The 12,295-nt window shown below is 36.1% G+C and overlaps 1 protein-coding gene across 7 annotated transcripts in view; it reads left to right on the forward strand.

Annotated features, from left to right (window-relative positions):
- The window catches only part of LOC139966655 (transcriptional activator GLI3-like), a 48,875-nt gene that overhangs the window by 3,830 nt on the left and 32,750 nt on the right, over positions 1-12,295 (forward strand). For 5 of the 7 annotated variants that reach the window (XM_071969909.1, XM_071969908.1, XM_071969905.1 and 2 more), the window contains exon 2: positions 6,179-6,316. In XM_071969909.1, coding sequence (XP_071826010.1) covers positions 6,235-6,316 — 82 coding nt within the window. In that variant the 5' untranslated portion in view covers positions 6,179-6,234. Of the gene's footprint in view, positions 1-4,224; positions 4,378-6,178; positions 6,317-11,712; positions 12,130-12,295 lie in introns of those variants that run through there. The other 2 variants (XM_071969906.1, XM_071969910.1) reach the window with 2 other exon arrangements.

Genomic DNA, 12,295 nt, shown 5'->3' on the forward strand with positions numbered 1-12,295 from the left:
GTAAATGTGTTTGTACGTGTTTGGTCGTAATGTTCCGTAATTTTTTGTGTAATATCCCTACGTAACTGTAGATGGAATTATGGAGTACTGCACTTTTAATTGCCAAGTTAACATTAGCACAATGCCAGTATATCTAGTAGTACTACTAAGTTGTACCACACAAATTTACTGAATTCTTTATAGTTTAATGTGCCAAAAAATATTTTAGTTTCATTCCTTATTTAGTTTTTGAAAAAAAATTGACACATTTGCCTCTGGATAATACCATAACTTCAAATTAGCTTCTTTCCTTCGTTAGTACAGTACTGGGCCTGTACATATTGACTTAGAAGTTAGAACCTATAGATGTCATGTCACCCTCGGTCTCTCTCAGATGAGAAGGAGATACCATAGGGAAGGTTGCCCAAGCTCAAAACATGAGTTAACATTGCCGGGTTGAAGATAATAATGTTTATGAGTGTTTTTTTATTGATTTACATAGTGTCTGTTGTAAGTCTTTCAGAAATTTTCTTCATGATAATGTTGCCTGTACTATTGTCACTCAGGATGTTATGTTATCATAAAAGTTTCTTGTTGCAAAATTGGTGATACTTGTTTGCAATCATACTTTGTGGATGGGTTGGGGGGGGGGGGTTCTTTCTCTCCTTTATAAGTACTGTAGTTTACTTTCTAAAAACACACACATAAACAAAAGACAAGTGATAGCAGAATATATGACTATACATCCCACAGTTAAGAGAGTTTATTTTCAGCCTTTCAGTAAAAATACATACTTGTGTGTGTGTGTGTGTGTGGGGGGGGGGCTGGGATTTGCAGCCCAAGTAGCAGAAGAAACAAACAACCCAGTTGTGCCAGTTGTTTATTATGGTTGACCTCAGTTGGTCAGTGATTGGGAGAGGTCATGTTTTATGATCTTGATGGAGGCTGGACAGAATTAATTTCAGACCTTCCACTCTATACAGTAATTGATGGGCAATACAATATTCAGAATGAATTATCACTCAGAGATGAGAGGAGTGGCAACCAGCCTGAAGACATTAGTTCCGTTGACCTCAGGTTTAGGGTTCTATAGTACTATTAAGCAGACTGGTATGTAGTTGTAGGCCACTTAGGGAAGTAAAGACTTACACAGTAGGGCTAAGCTTCTAAATGAAAGATTGTTACAGTATGTGTGTACATCATACATGTAGTCCAAAGTTGCTGGTTTTGTGGTGGATTTGCAACATGTGGGGCGGGGGGGGGGGGGGGAGGATGGGGACATAATTTTTCCCGGTAGCAAATCCCCAAAATGTTTTGTGAAAAGTAGCTCCTACAGTAACAGTTCACAGGCTGTTTGATGGAACCAAGAGCCACTTGAGTGCAACCAGGGACCATTTTACATTTTCATAAGATCTACGTAACACTTCAAGCCAAGAATTTGCTAAAATTGCATATTTGGATAAAACATCTACTGGCTAAAATCGAATTCCCAATTTTCCTTGAATTAGATACAGAAAGCAACATAAATTTTTATACAAGTTTGTAGAAATAGTTGTTTCCCCCATAAATACTGGTTAATGCCCAAAATCCACAGGCATTTAGCCAGTAGATATCCTGAAGTTTCAGGACCACTATAAATAATTCTTTGGGCCATGTACAGAACTATCATGCAACAATATAAGGATATAGATATGCCCATGATACATTCTTGCCGTTTGCCTTTGCTTGAAAAGCAAACTATTGGGAATGGTTCATAAACTTGGCACCCCAGAAGCTCATTTTATCAGAGATACAATATGGAGCTGTTTAATAAATACTGTAATGGAATCCCTCATTCCACTCTTGGGTCATGCTTCTTTTCACCCTTAGCAAGGCTTGCATACATACATGTATGAACTTACTATGTACAGGTAGAACTTGCATGGAGTGAAAATTCATTGGTTTTGTTAGGTTGATGGGTACAGTCATCATATATATCAATACAGTTTGGTATGTACTGCACCTTCACTGTGGTAATGTTGTAACGGAACAAATCAAGTCAATTCACAAGTCAGAGCTTGTCATGCGACACACGTAAGTCAATGTTTCTCAAATCAAGTCACCAAGTCCAGTCATGTCGCAGTTCAAATATAAAAACAACTTTACAATGTGGGAGTTTCTTAATAATATTTTGACCAATGCTAGTATTGATTTAAATATTAATAAGGAAAGAAAGGGTATTATTTGGTTGTAGTCATGACAGTATGTTTAATTTGATTGTTAATCTAGTGAAATATTATACTTTTAATTGTAAACAGAAAACAAATTCCATCTGTGTTGGGTTGCTTGACTTTTTGAAAGGTTGTTAACTTTAGCTTACAGAAATGCATATTTAGATCTAATATGAAGAATGATTGGGAATGATATTGGGAGCCTTGGGTAAACTTATTGGGGATTAACATTGAACATTACTAAAAGATATACTTTCCCAATGCATGGGATTATATGGATTTGGAATTTATTTTTGTGTTTACAAAGCAAGATGATACATGTTGATTGTCGTTTTTGTTTGTACTAAAATGAGAGTTTAATAAAAAAAAATTTAAAAAATAAAAATAAAAAAATTTACAAGTCAAGTGACATGTCAAATTGGATGTGACTTGAATGTGACTTCGAGTCCAATCCATTGTTGACTGTCCCTCGCTGCATTATAGTATTGAAAGTTTGCAAAGTGAAGTAAATACAGCTTTAAAAGACTAATCTTGCATTGATCATCCTGACTGTGTGCGTGTACGAACCTGATGTGTGTGCCCAGGAGAGGAAAACCCTCATAGCAGCAGAGAATAGGAGGAACTCTTGTGGAGACATAGGTCAGAGTTCACATACCTTGCAAAGAACAACTTTTTGGTGGCTTTTAAAGTTTATAATAGAAATGTGTGTCTTGAAGATAAGCAAAACTAATAATAGTAAAAGCTGAAAAACTTGGCCTGTATAAAGTAACAACATCAGAAGATGGTTTTCTCAAAAGACTGAATGAGTGAAATGTCAGTGGGTCATAAAAGGTAGTCTTGAACTCCCAAATACCTGTTCAGTGAGTATTGAGTTGGGCAGGAAGAAAAGTCTGTTTAGGAGGGAACAGTGAATGGGATGAGGTTTAGTTAGACAGCCAGGTATGTTCTTCATACCCCAGGTATGTTCTTCATGAAGTTGTGAATGTTCAGTAGAACAGTGACGGATCAAGTAGTCTACAGTCTTCCTCAATGGATGCCATACAGTAGGAGGTAAATCCTGAACTGAATTTATATAAGGATTACAAGTTTGTGGAAGTATCAATTGATAAAGCGGAGATTCATGAGTGATATGGGAATACATGCAAATTATGATGTACTTGTGAATAGTATGTAGTTTTAAAGTAATGAATGATCTTGGTATATTGGTACATTTATTATTATGTTTATTAAAGAAAATGGACATTTAGATTAAAGTGGATGAGTAGTCAGGGATAGGTATGAACATAACAGTACAGCAGGGGGGGGGGGGGTAGGTGGAGGAGGGGGTAGAGGGGTAGGGGATGGGAGTGCATCACAATGAGAGCAACATTCTGGGGCGAGACTGGTGGTTTGTGGTTTTCACCGCTTCGAATCAACAGTATTTTGGAGGTAGACGTACAGTACAGTAAATAAATTATAATTATGATCAAAATGTTGTGTATCATCTTGCCTGTGTCTGTTTGGATGTGGCACTAATTTCTATAGAGCAGGGGTACCAGGGAGGCACAGAACATTTTTTGGGGGAGCAAGTGCCCCCATGCCCTCCCCTCTTTTTTGTGGTAAAAGTAATGTAGCTCACTGTTAGTAAATTGAGAATTCTGTCAAAACTGAAGATGATTAGGATTTATGCAGTTCAATGAGACTTTTATCAGCTTACATTGCACATACTGTAGCATCCATGCACAGATGTATCAGTTTATGGTTAAAGACTATACACAGGTAGCCTTGATGTTTGATTAAATGTAATAGGTGTTGATTACTCTAAAAGCTTCAGAAAAACCTGGTTCATTTTGTGGGAGAGATTTGACCTTCCCTCCGATATTTGATAGTGCCACCTGAGGGGTTGGTTTGCTTTTTAAAGGCACCGCTGTTTGTAGCATTGTTTGCCAGGGGACTGTGTGTAAGTCATATAACTTAACCACATTTAATACCGTTAGTACAATAAACTGTGAGTGTGATGAGTCAGTTGTCACCCATTTATCACATGGATTGTTGTGGCAGTCAATCTTCAAAAAGTGAAACTGTGACACTTTCTCTGGTAGCTAGCTCCCATGCATGTTGGTGAATACAGTAGCAACTGTTTGTAGTGTACAAGAACAGTATCACTGGACATATTTACCACTTACCATTGGAATTTGAAGGGTATCAGGTAAGCTCGTAGACAGGCAATCTTATAGTTGCCATGAATGTTTTCTTTTTGGAATGCACAAAGTAGAAGCAGATAGTTAATCAGTGGAATAGATATATAGTTAATTGAATTGTCTGTGTGTCTGATCTCCAATCCTCTAATATATCAGTTATTGCTGACACAGTTCCATCAATGTGTGTGTTGTTCTACTGTATTTGTACTTTTGTATTGGAGTGATACAGCAGACATTCTAGTATGTACAGTGTATAGTTTATTAATGTGGCTTGTGGGAACATAAAGAAATCCTGAGAGAACACTGTCTCTATTTATTTTATGTGGAGGACAGTTTAAGGGAGAACAAAATGATTACAGAGAGCAGTGCAAATATATAAACGGGTATAGTATAGTTTGTATTGTAATGTAAAGTACTTGTACTTCTTTGTCTGGTGTTGTATGTACACAAGCTTTTTTTTTAATTTACAGTACGGTGGTTATAAATTATAGAGGCCAGTATTTTGTGCCACTTGAAAAGATAGGACAAGATGGCATTGGTGAGGTACATTACTTAACATATTATATATGTTGAATGAAGAATTCCACTTGGTATAGACTAGTCTGAGTACAACAAGCACAAGGCTTAAAGCCTGGAGTACCAGTACTAAGTGTATGCTGGAGTACTTAAGAGCGAGTACTCCATGAGTACTCAAAAACTGTTGGAATATTTTGGACTGAAAGAATCAAATATTAATATCCTATAAAAAAGTACTTAAACTGTTTGGAACTGTCCTGTCAGAACCCTACTTGTATCCAGGTATTATTATAACATGTGGCGAGTTTGTTTTGCAAATTTCTCTTTCTTCAGGGAAGAATTGGAACAGGCAAGGAATGTTGTGAAGAAAACTGTGTATACCTTTTTTTTTTGTTATTACTTTTGACAAGTCTCTGACAAAATGTTTTGGGATAAATTTATATAACTTGGAATCTCAGGTTACAGTGCAGCAAGTCTGGAAGATAGATAAACTGGATTGGTCTTGTGCTGATGACTAATGTAGGAATTGAAGCCATGTGTTCAAGTAGTTTAGAGCTGTGTTCACGAATGATTTTGGTAATTAATTTATTAGTAAATAATTTGACTAAAATCATGCTTGAATGTGTTAAATGTCATTGACATCAGGTATTAGTACGATGTTTTATTTACAGTAAGTTTGTTAGGGTAAAGGTATCACTGTTTTTTCAAGGTTAGCGGTGATGACAATTTTACTGATTTTCCTTAGTGGTTAGGTTTTAACCCTTCATCTATGTGATTTTGTTGATGGTGGCAGATTCTGCCAGAAATAGAAAGACTAAAACTGAATTTGTAAAGGTCGGAATGCTTGAAGAAATGAAGAAATATCCATAACTTTGCGGACATAGTTTATACATATGATTCTGCTACGTAAAGTTGGTGCATGGAATAATCCACGAAAGTGTCTCAAAATATAAAAGTTGGGGACCAAGCACAAACTTTGGGGACACACCAAGTTATTGTACACCACCCTGCCTAACAGTATCACTCTATGATAGGCCTATTGACTTTTAAGCACATAATTTAATATACACATTTCCATTTACATAATCAATTTTGCACTCTACTCCTCAGTAAAGAAACAATGTCACAATCCAGTCTACGATTCTTCGTACAGTAGATAATATGGCAACAACGTTCCAATGGAATAAATTGAAGTTTACAGACTGAGTGACTATTAAAATACTCTAAATCACAAACAGAGTCTCAGTACATACATGTACTTTTACAAATAAAATGTTATCTTCTCTTCCACAGAAGCGACTCGGCCTGCCATGTTAGGAGGATGTCCATGACTGCATCCTCGACAGATCATGTCTAGATTGTCGCCAAATGTCCGTCACGGGGAGGTTGAGAAGCCGGTCGCAATGAAACCTCCTCATGCCAAGGCAAAAGGTAAGGAATGAAGTCCATGACATTCTTTAAATCATATAAGATCTGTAAACATTTCAGATGAAACAGTACAGCATGCCGTTAACTCATGACTTGTGGGAATTGTTTAGATTTCACATTAACAACATTCATTGAGCGTGTATTTTGTTGCTGTTGTAAACATTACAGTGTGTGTTTGCTGCCCACAATAGCAGTTTGCCTTGACAAATGAAACCCAACATGCCATATTCAAAATTGGTATGTCCATGCTGCCCAAAATATGATTTTTGTTTGAGGGAGGGAGGGGGGGGGGTTGTTTTGTCACCATATATGCATGGTACAAAATATGAAGAAGTGGATCGATTGTGCATATTTTATCAGTCCTTAAAATTGTATGAATTTTTGTTATGGTATGTTGCAAAGTTTTGAAATATATACGTTCATTCTGATTTAGTTTACTCGGTTGGTATTAACTTATAATATAAATGTTCATCAGTATGGGCTTTCCATATGCTTGAATGTTAGGTAGATTGTAACTCATGCTCCAGATTCAAGAAGCATTTTAATGAGTACCACCCTCAAAAGTACAACATCTATTTGGCTTAACTGACGCATTTAATTACTGTATATTGATTTAAAATGTTCTCCTCAAAATTCCTCAATGTCAAGAAGTATTGTGGAGATCCTACAGAATTACTACCACTGGTCACGAAAGTTCTTGGAAAACTGATAGCAAATTTTTAGCACATGTGCTAACATTTTTGGCCAATAGATGGTCTTTTATGAAGACCTACAAATTGTTATGGCATATTTAGGGGGACAATAGGGGCAACTAAACTGGACAATAAGTTTTGACTCTTTCTGATATACTTTTAAGTGTTGTTTCAATCCGTTTATGGTAATTTTGTGCAGAAAAAGATCCTATTAATCCACACTTGATTTTAATAATTTAAAACTTCACTAAAACACTTCACTAAAAAACTTCAGTTAAAACTTCACAGCTCATTGAACATAAAGCAAGGAAAAAACAGCTCAATAAAAGTAAACAGAACAAAAACAAAAGCAAGAGAAGTCAAAAAGAAAAGGAAAAAAAAGAATAAAAAAGGAAAAAAAAACATTCTTCTGTAATGAATTTGTGGCTTACCCAACACAAACTATAATAAAGTCCTTAATTGTTCCACGTATTTAAAAGATTAATAATCTACCTTCAACTTCAAGTAAAATGGCTTATGAAAGGTTTGATTATTCAAACAAACAAACTCCAAAGAGTATTTTATTGAGAAGGCCATGTGAGTTTGATGACCTGATTATCTCCAGAGACCCACACCCCCCCCCCCCCTTTCTCTCTCTGCCTGCTATTTGGTCTTCCTCTTATCATGGAGCTGCGACTCACTATATACTAAGTATATACACACATAAGACGGGGCATGTATACCCAGTATGCTAAAACTTGTAATGTAGTGGGGGTAATGAATATTGAATGGACTCTTGGGTCAGCCAGATAATTAGCTTTGAGACCTACTAGATCTCTATTGTTCCTTGTGTCTAAGGTTGGCAGGGTAATAGCCAGCCAGGCCTATCCTTCACTCACCAATAACACTCACCATAGTCTTCTTCCTTGGGAGGTAAACATCAGAAGTGAACAAAATCATCAAGTCAGTTTGTTTGTCAGGGCGAAATTGATAAAAGGGTTCCCCCCCATTGAATGGTGGTCGGAATGTCGTTAAGTCCCACAAATTGTTTGCAAGGATCCACTTCACACCAGGCAAAGATGTTGTCTGAAGATGATTAGAGGTACTGTAGGACAAGATTGGTTATTAAGCAGTTGAGGTGTATATGGGGTCTTCATAGGTGCATTTATCAACCTGTGCTTGCTCACTAAATTTGATATAACAGGAACCTATATATCAGTGTGCATTTAATATTAGAAAGTGGCAGTCCGCACTTTTCGTTGGACCGTAGCCCCCCTGGAAGGACTTACTTTCGTTCAGACAATCGACATGTAGATACCTGTTATTATTCTGTGACCAGTTCCTCTCTTTTCCTAGATGTCGTCGATTCAAGCCGTTGCGTTATTAATTGCATTTTGTATCTCGGGTACGGAGTCTTCGTTCAGGAAGTCGCAGGGGTTAGAAAAAGTTGGATTAGCCAGTTGATTGGGATTTTGTATTTAAACTAACTTTCTCCGGATGTAGTGACTGTACATAGAATGTATTTTGTTAATACATCCAACTATATTCTTGGGTGAAATTTAACATTTCCATGGCAATCACTCATTACCGAAGAAGAAGATGGAAATAACTGAAGTTTTATAAAACCTCAGTTTTCTTGTTAAGGTATGATATTTACAGTAGTTTTTATGCTAATTTATTTTTTATTTTCACTTCAGTTAGTAAGTTGGAATTGATTCATAGCTCAGCTGATTTCAAGTATCAAATGCTATTATAAGCACAAAAAGTGTCCCGAGTTGTGAAGCAGTTGGCTTTCCTTGTAGTCTTGGTGTTATCATCCAGTCCTGAAGAAACTGTCAGTCAAATACATTGAACATATCTCGCAAAATGTTACTAACTGATATTGTATTAAAATTCACTGACTGATATAAGCACTATATACTTCAAGGTCGTCTAATGTTTACGAATTCATTTGCGATCAAAACTTTGTTGCCGTTGACTTTAAAAGGGTCACAGTGTGGCAGTTAGATATTTTGGGCATTCTAGTTTGGAGAAAGTTGTCTCAAATAATAAATGTTTTGTGATGAGTTTTTGATGACCAACTTCTCTAAATTACATCTCCATCCATCACCCCCTAAAAAAAAAAAATTTAACTTACATGATTTATCCCTCTATGTAATTGTACCAAAATTTGTATGTAATCACATACTGCAGTGTAGATGGGTCCAGCTATCTAAAAAGAAAAAATAAATAAATAAATAAAAGGCTCCTATGTTGAATAGTTGCAATCATTTCCTTTCATTCTTTAAATAGGTCTACATCAGTTCATGATAAATCACTCACCCACAGCTGCTAGTAGTACAGTAGTAATCAAACTATGTTTTAATAAAGATCCACAAACTTAAGTAGGGCTTAAATAGTTAAATTTAAACACCACACTAGAGTTGTAACCCAAATTAACGCAATGATAAACATTCCCATGGTAACAGGACATTACATCCCCCATTTGAAAACATTAGAGTAGCTTTGAACAACATTTTATATTTTCTTCTGAAATCCAAGAATGTGCAGGTGGTAGGTTTTAACATGAAGATTATCTACTGACAAAAAGACTTGTGACTTCATCCCCTTGTACAGCATCTAATATACAGAGTATGGCCTAGGCTACATGTAGGTACACCAAAAGTCTGGTAGTTAGAGCTACTGGAAAGTGTGGCTGTCTGCCTCGAAAATGAATCTTTGAAGTGACATTTGTTTCAACTCAACTAGCCATTTAGTTGCACTGTGTATGATATTTGGTTGCACCTATCATATATGGTTGCACTATAAAGTATATGGTTGCACAATATGATATATGGTTGCACCGTATAATATATGGTTGCACTATATAATATATGGTTGCACCATATTATATATGGTTGCTATATTCAAACAGTTGATATCTAAGGAGATAAGTTTAAGAGATGGAGAGCTATTAAGGAAATACCTATCTGCTATAAACAAAGCCCATGTAGATAATACAATTAAGTAAAAGTTAGAGGGCTTAATTGCCAGCTTTGATCATCCTGTAGCAAGATCTTCAGCTGTACAGATGGGAGATAAACTACTACATTGTAAACACCACCCTAAAGTCTGCCCTAAACACAAGCATTCCAGATCCTACTGAGGATAATCCCTATTGATTTCAAATAGCTGCTTACTGTCACTTCGCAAGTATCTGTGAAAGTAGTCCATCCTTGCAATGATTACTGCTGATACATTGTTTGGAGTCTTAATGTTATAGTTGTTGATAAGAACAGTTGGGACAGGAGGGGGGGGGGGGGGGGGGTGAGGTAGCACCATCATGGTTTGTGTGATAAAGTTAACTATCCAATAATGGCCATGCACAGGTATCAGCAGTAAGCTGGCTCATTACCACATGTGGCATCTAGATGTCATTTGTGGTTAGTATTTTTTTTCTTTCTGTCAGATCTGTGTCTGGTTGTTCTTAAGAAATTTTGTGGTCATATTGTCTGTTGTTTGCAACTCGGGTTGGTTAATTGGCATAAAACTACCAACTTTTTCACTGCCAGAATTGATGGGGTGAATATAATGCAATAACATTTAATGCTACTAAGTTGTCAGTAATGTATGTTATGGTGTGTGAATTTCTCTGTCAGCCATCAACTGTATTTGAACATCCTTAAAACGTCACGCTCCACATTGGACAATGATCAAAATTTTCTTCCAAATTAGATAATAATCAGATCTGATAATCTTATATAGATATTGTACTCTCAAGTTGCCACACTTCAGCTAACACTTGAGATCTGCTGCCCTCATATATTTAAGAACAAATTTAAGCTGTTTAAGTCATCGATAATCTGTGTAAGTTCACACACACTACACACACACTGCGTCCACTCATTGGTTGTGTTCGTACATGTATACAGGTCTTTGTCTTTTCGTTTCATTTCATGTCAATTCTTGAGTGACTTTACAAAAGTTATTTTTTTTCCTTCCCCCTCCGCATGTTTCTCTGGTATCCTAAAATTATTTTTAAATACTTGTATCCATGAGGACACTCTCTGGAAGTGAAACTTATTCCCAAGTAAATGAGGAAAACATTCCCTCTGCAAATCAGCAAAAAATGACCCGTATTTATACATGCAATTATTTACAAATATCTCTAGGGAGATTTTAAGCTTTTTCCCTCGGGGACTTACAAGGAACTGTCAGTAATACTATTGTACCTCTGTCATCTCTAAGACCCAACAATTCCCATGGTTTCATCGTTCCCATATATATCCCTTAAATCATGGTATTACCATTACTATAACTTAATGTCCATGATGCATGTATAGGCACGCATCATAAATATGTATGACTCAGTAACTTATTTTATATATTACCATCAATAGTTTTTTATGTTTCTTAAATCAACTTTCCACTTGGGTATTTTTTTTTTTATTTCTCTCTCTCTCTCTTTCTGTCTGATCAAATTGCCTACCTGTGATTGGTTTGTTGTCTGAGCATACCAGAGGTTATGACTCCTGCAAATTTTCAAACACAGGGCCTCATCTGTCTTTGAAGAGGGTGACTGTATCCAAAAAGCCTTCTGTCTTTCTTTTTCTCCCTCCCTCTCTCTCTCTCTTAGATAATATGTCATCTTGGGTGGTCCAGATGAATTTTAACTGTCTGTGTGTGTGAGTGTGTCACTGGTCTGGAATCAATACATATATACTTCCATTGCATTTGGCATAGTAGCACCAGTTAGAGGTGGTACTGCAGTAATAGTACTAGTATTGTACCTCAACATTCATTCGATTGAAGATACAGACTGTATCAAACTTCATTTTCTTTCAAATTCAATTTCTTGGATTTTATCTCGGATTTTATCTCGGATTTTATCTCGGATTTATCACGGATTTGTTACCAACTATGTGACGTTTATTTTTTACTTTTGTTGGCTAAATAAAGGGATAACTGCCAACTTTAGATCAATATTTGAAAGTCTTGGAATTTTGTGTTCTAACATTTATTAAGCAGACAGTTGGGGAATTTATTTGGAATAAATCACCTTAATTCCTTGTTTGTTTGTGTTTGGGAACTGGTACTGTACAGTTTTTATCTCAGTGTGCAATGGATGGAAAACTTAAATTATTCAAGTGGATCATACTGTATGAGGTAAAATATAAAAAATAAGAAAAACTTGGCAAAATTTGGATTTCAGAATAAATATTGTTAGAACTCTTGATATTGTTGAATGAATTGTTGGATGTTGCTATGTTATTAATTAGTAAGTAGGTCGTTATCTCTCTGTGTAATTGATTTTTTGATATCTGTCGTCACC

This window comes from Apostichopus japonicus, chromosome 4, assembly GCF_037975245.1.
Source record: "Apostichopus japonicus isolate 1M-3 chromosome 4, ASM3797524v1, whole genome shotgun sequence".
Taxonomy (NCBI): domain Eukaryota; kingdom Metazoa; phylum Echinodermata; class Holothuroidea; order Aspidochirotida; family Stichopodidae; genus Apostichopus; species Apostichopus japonicus.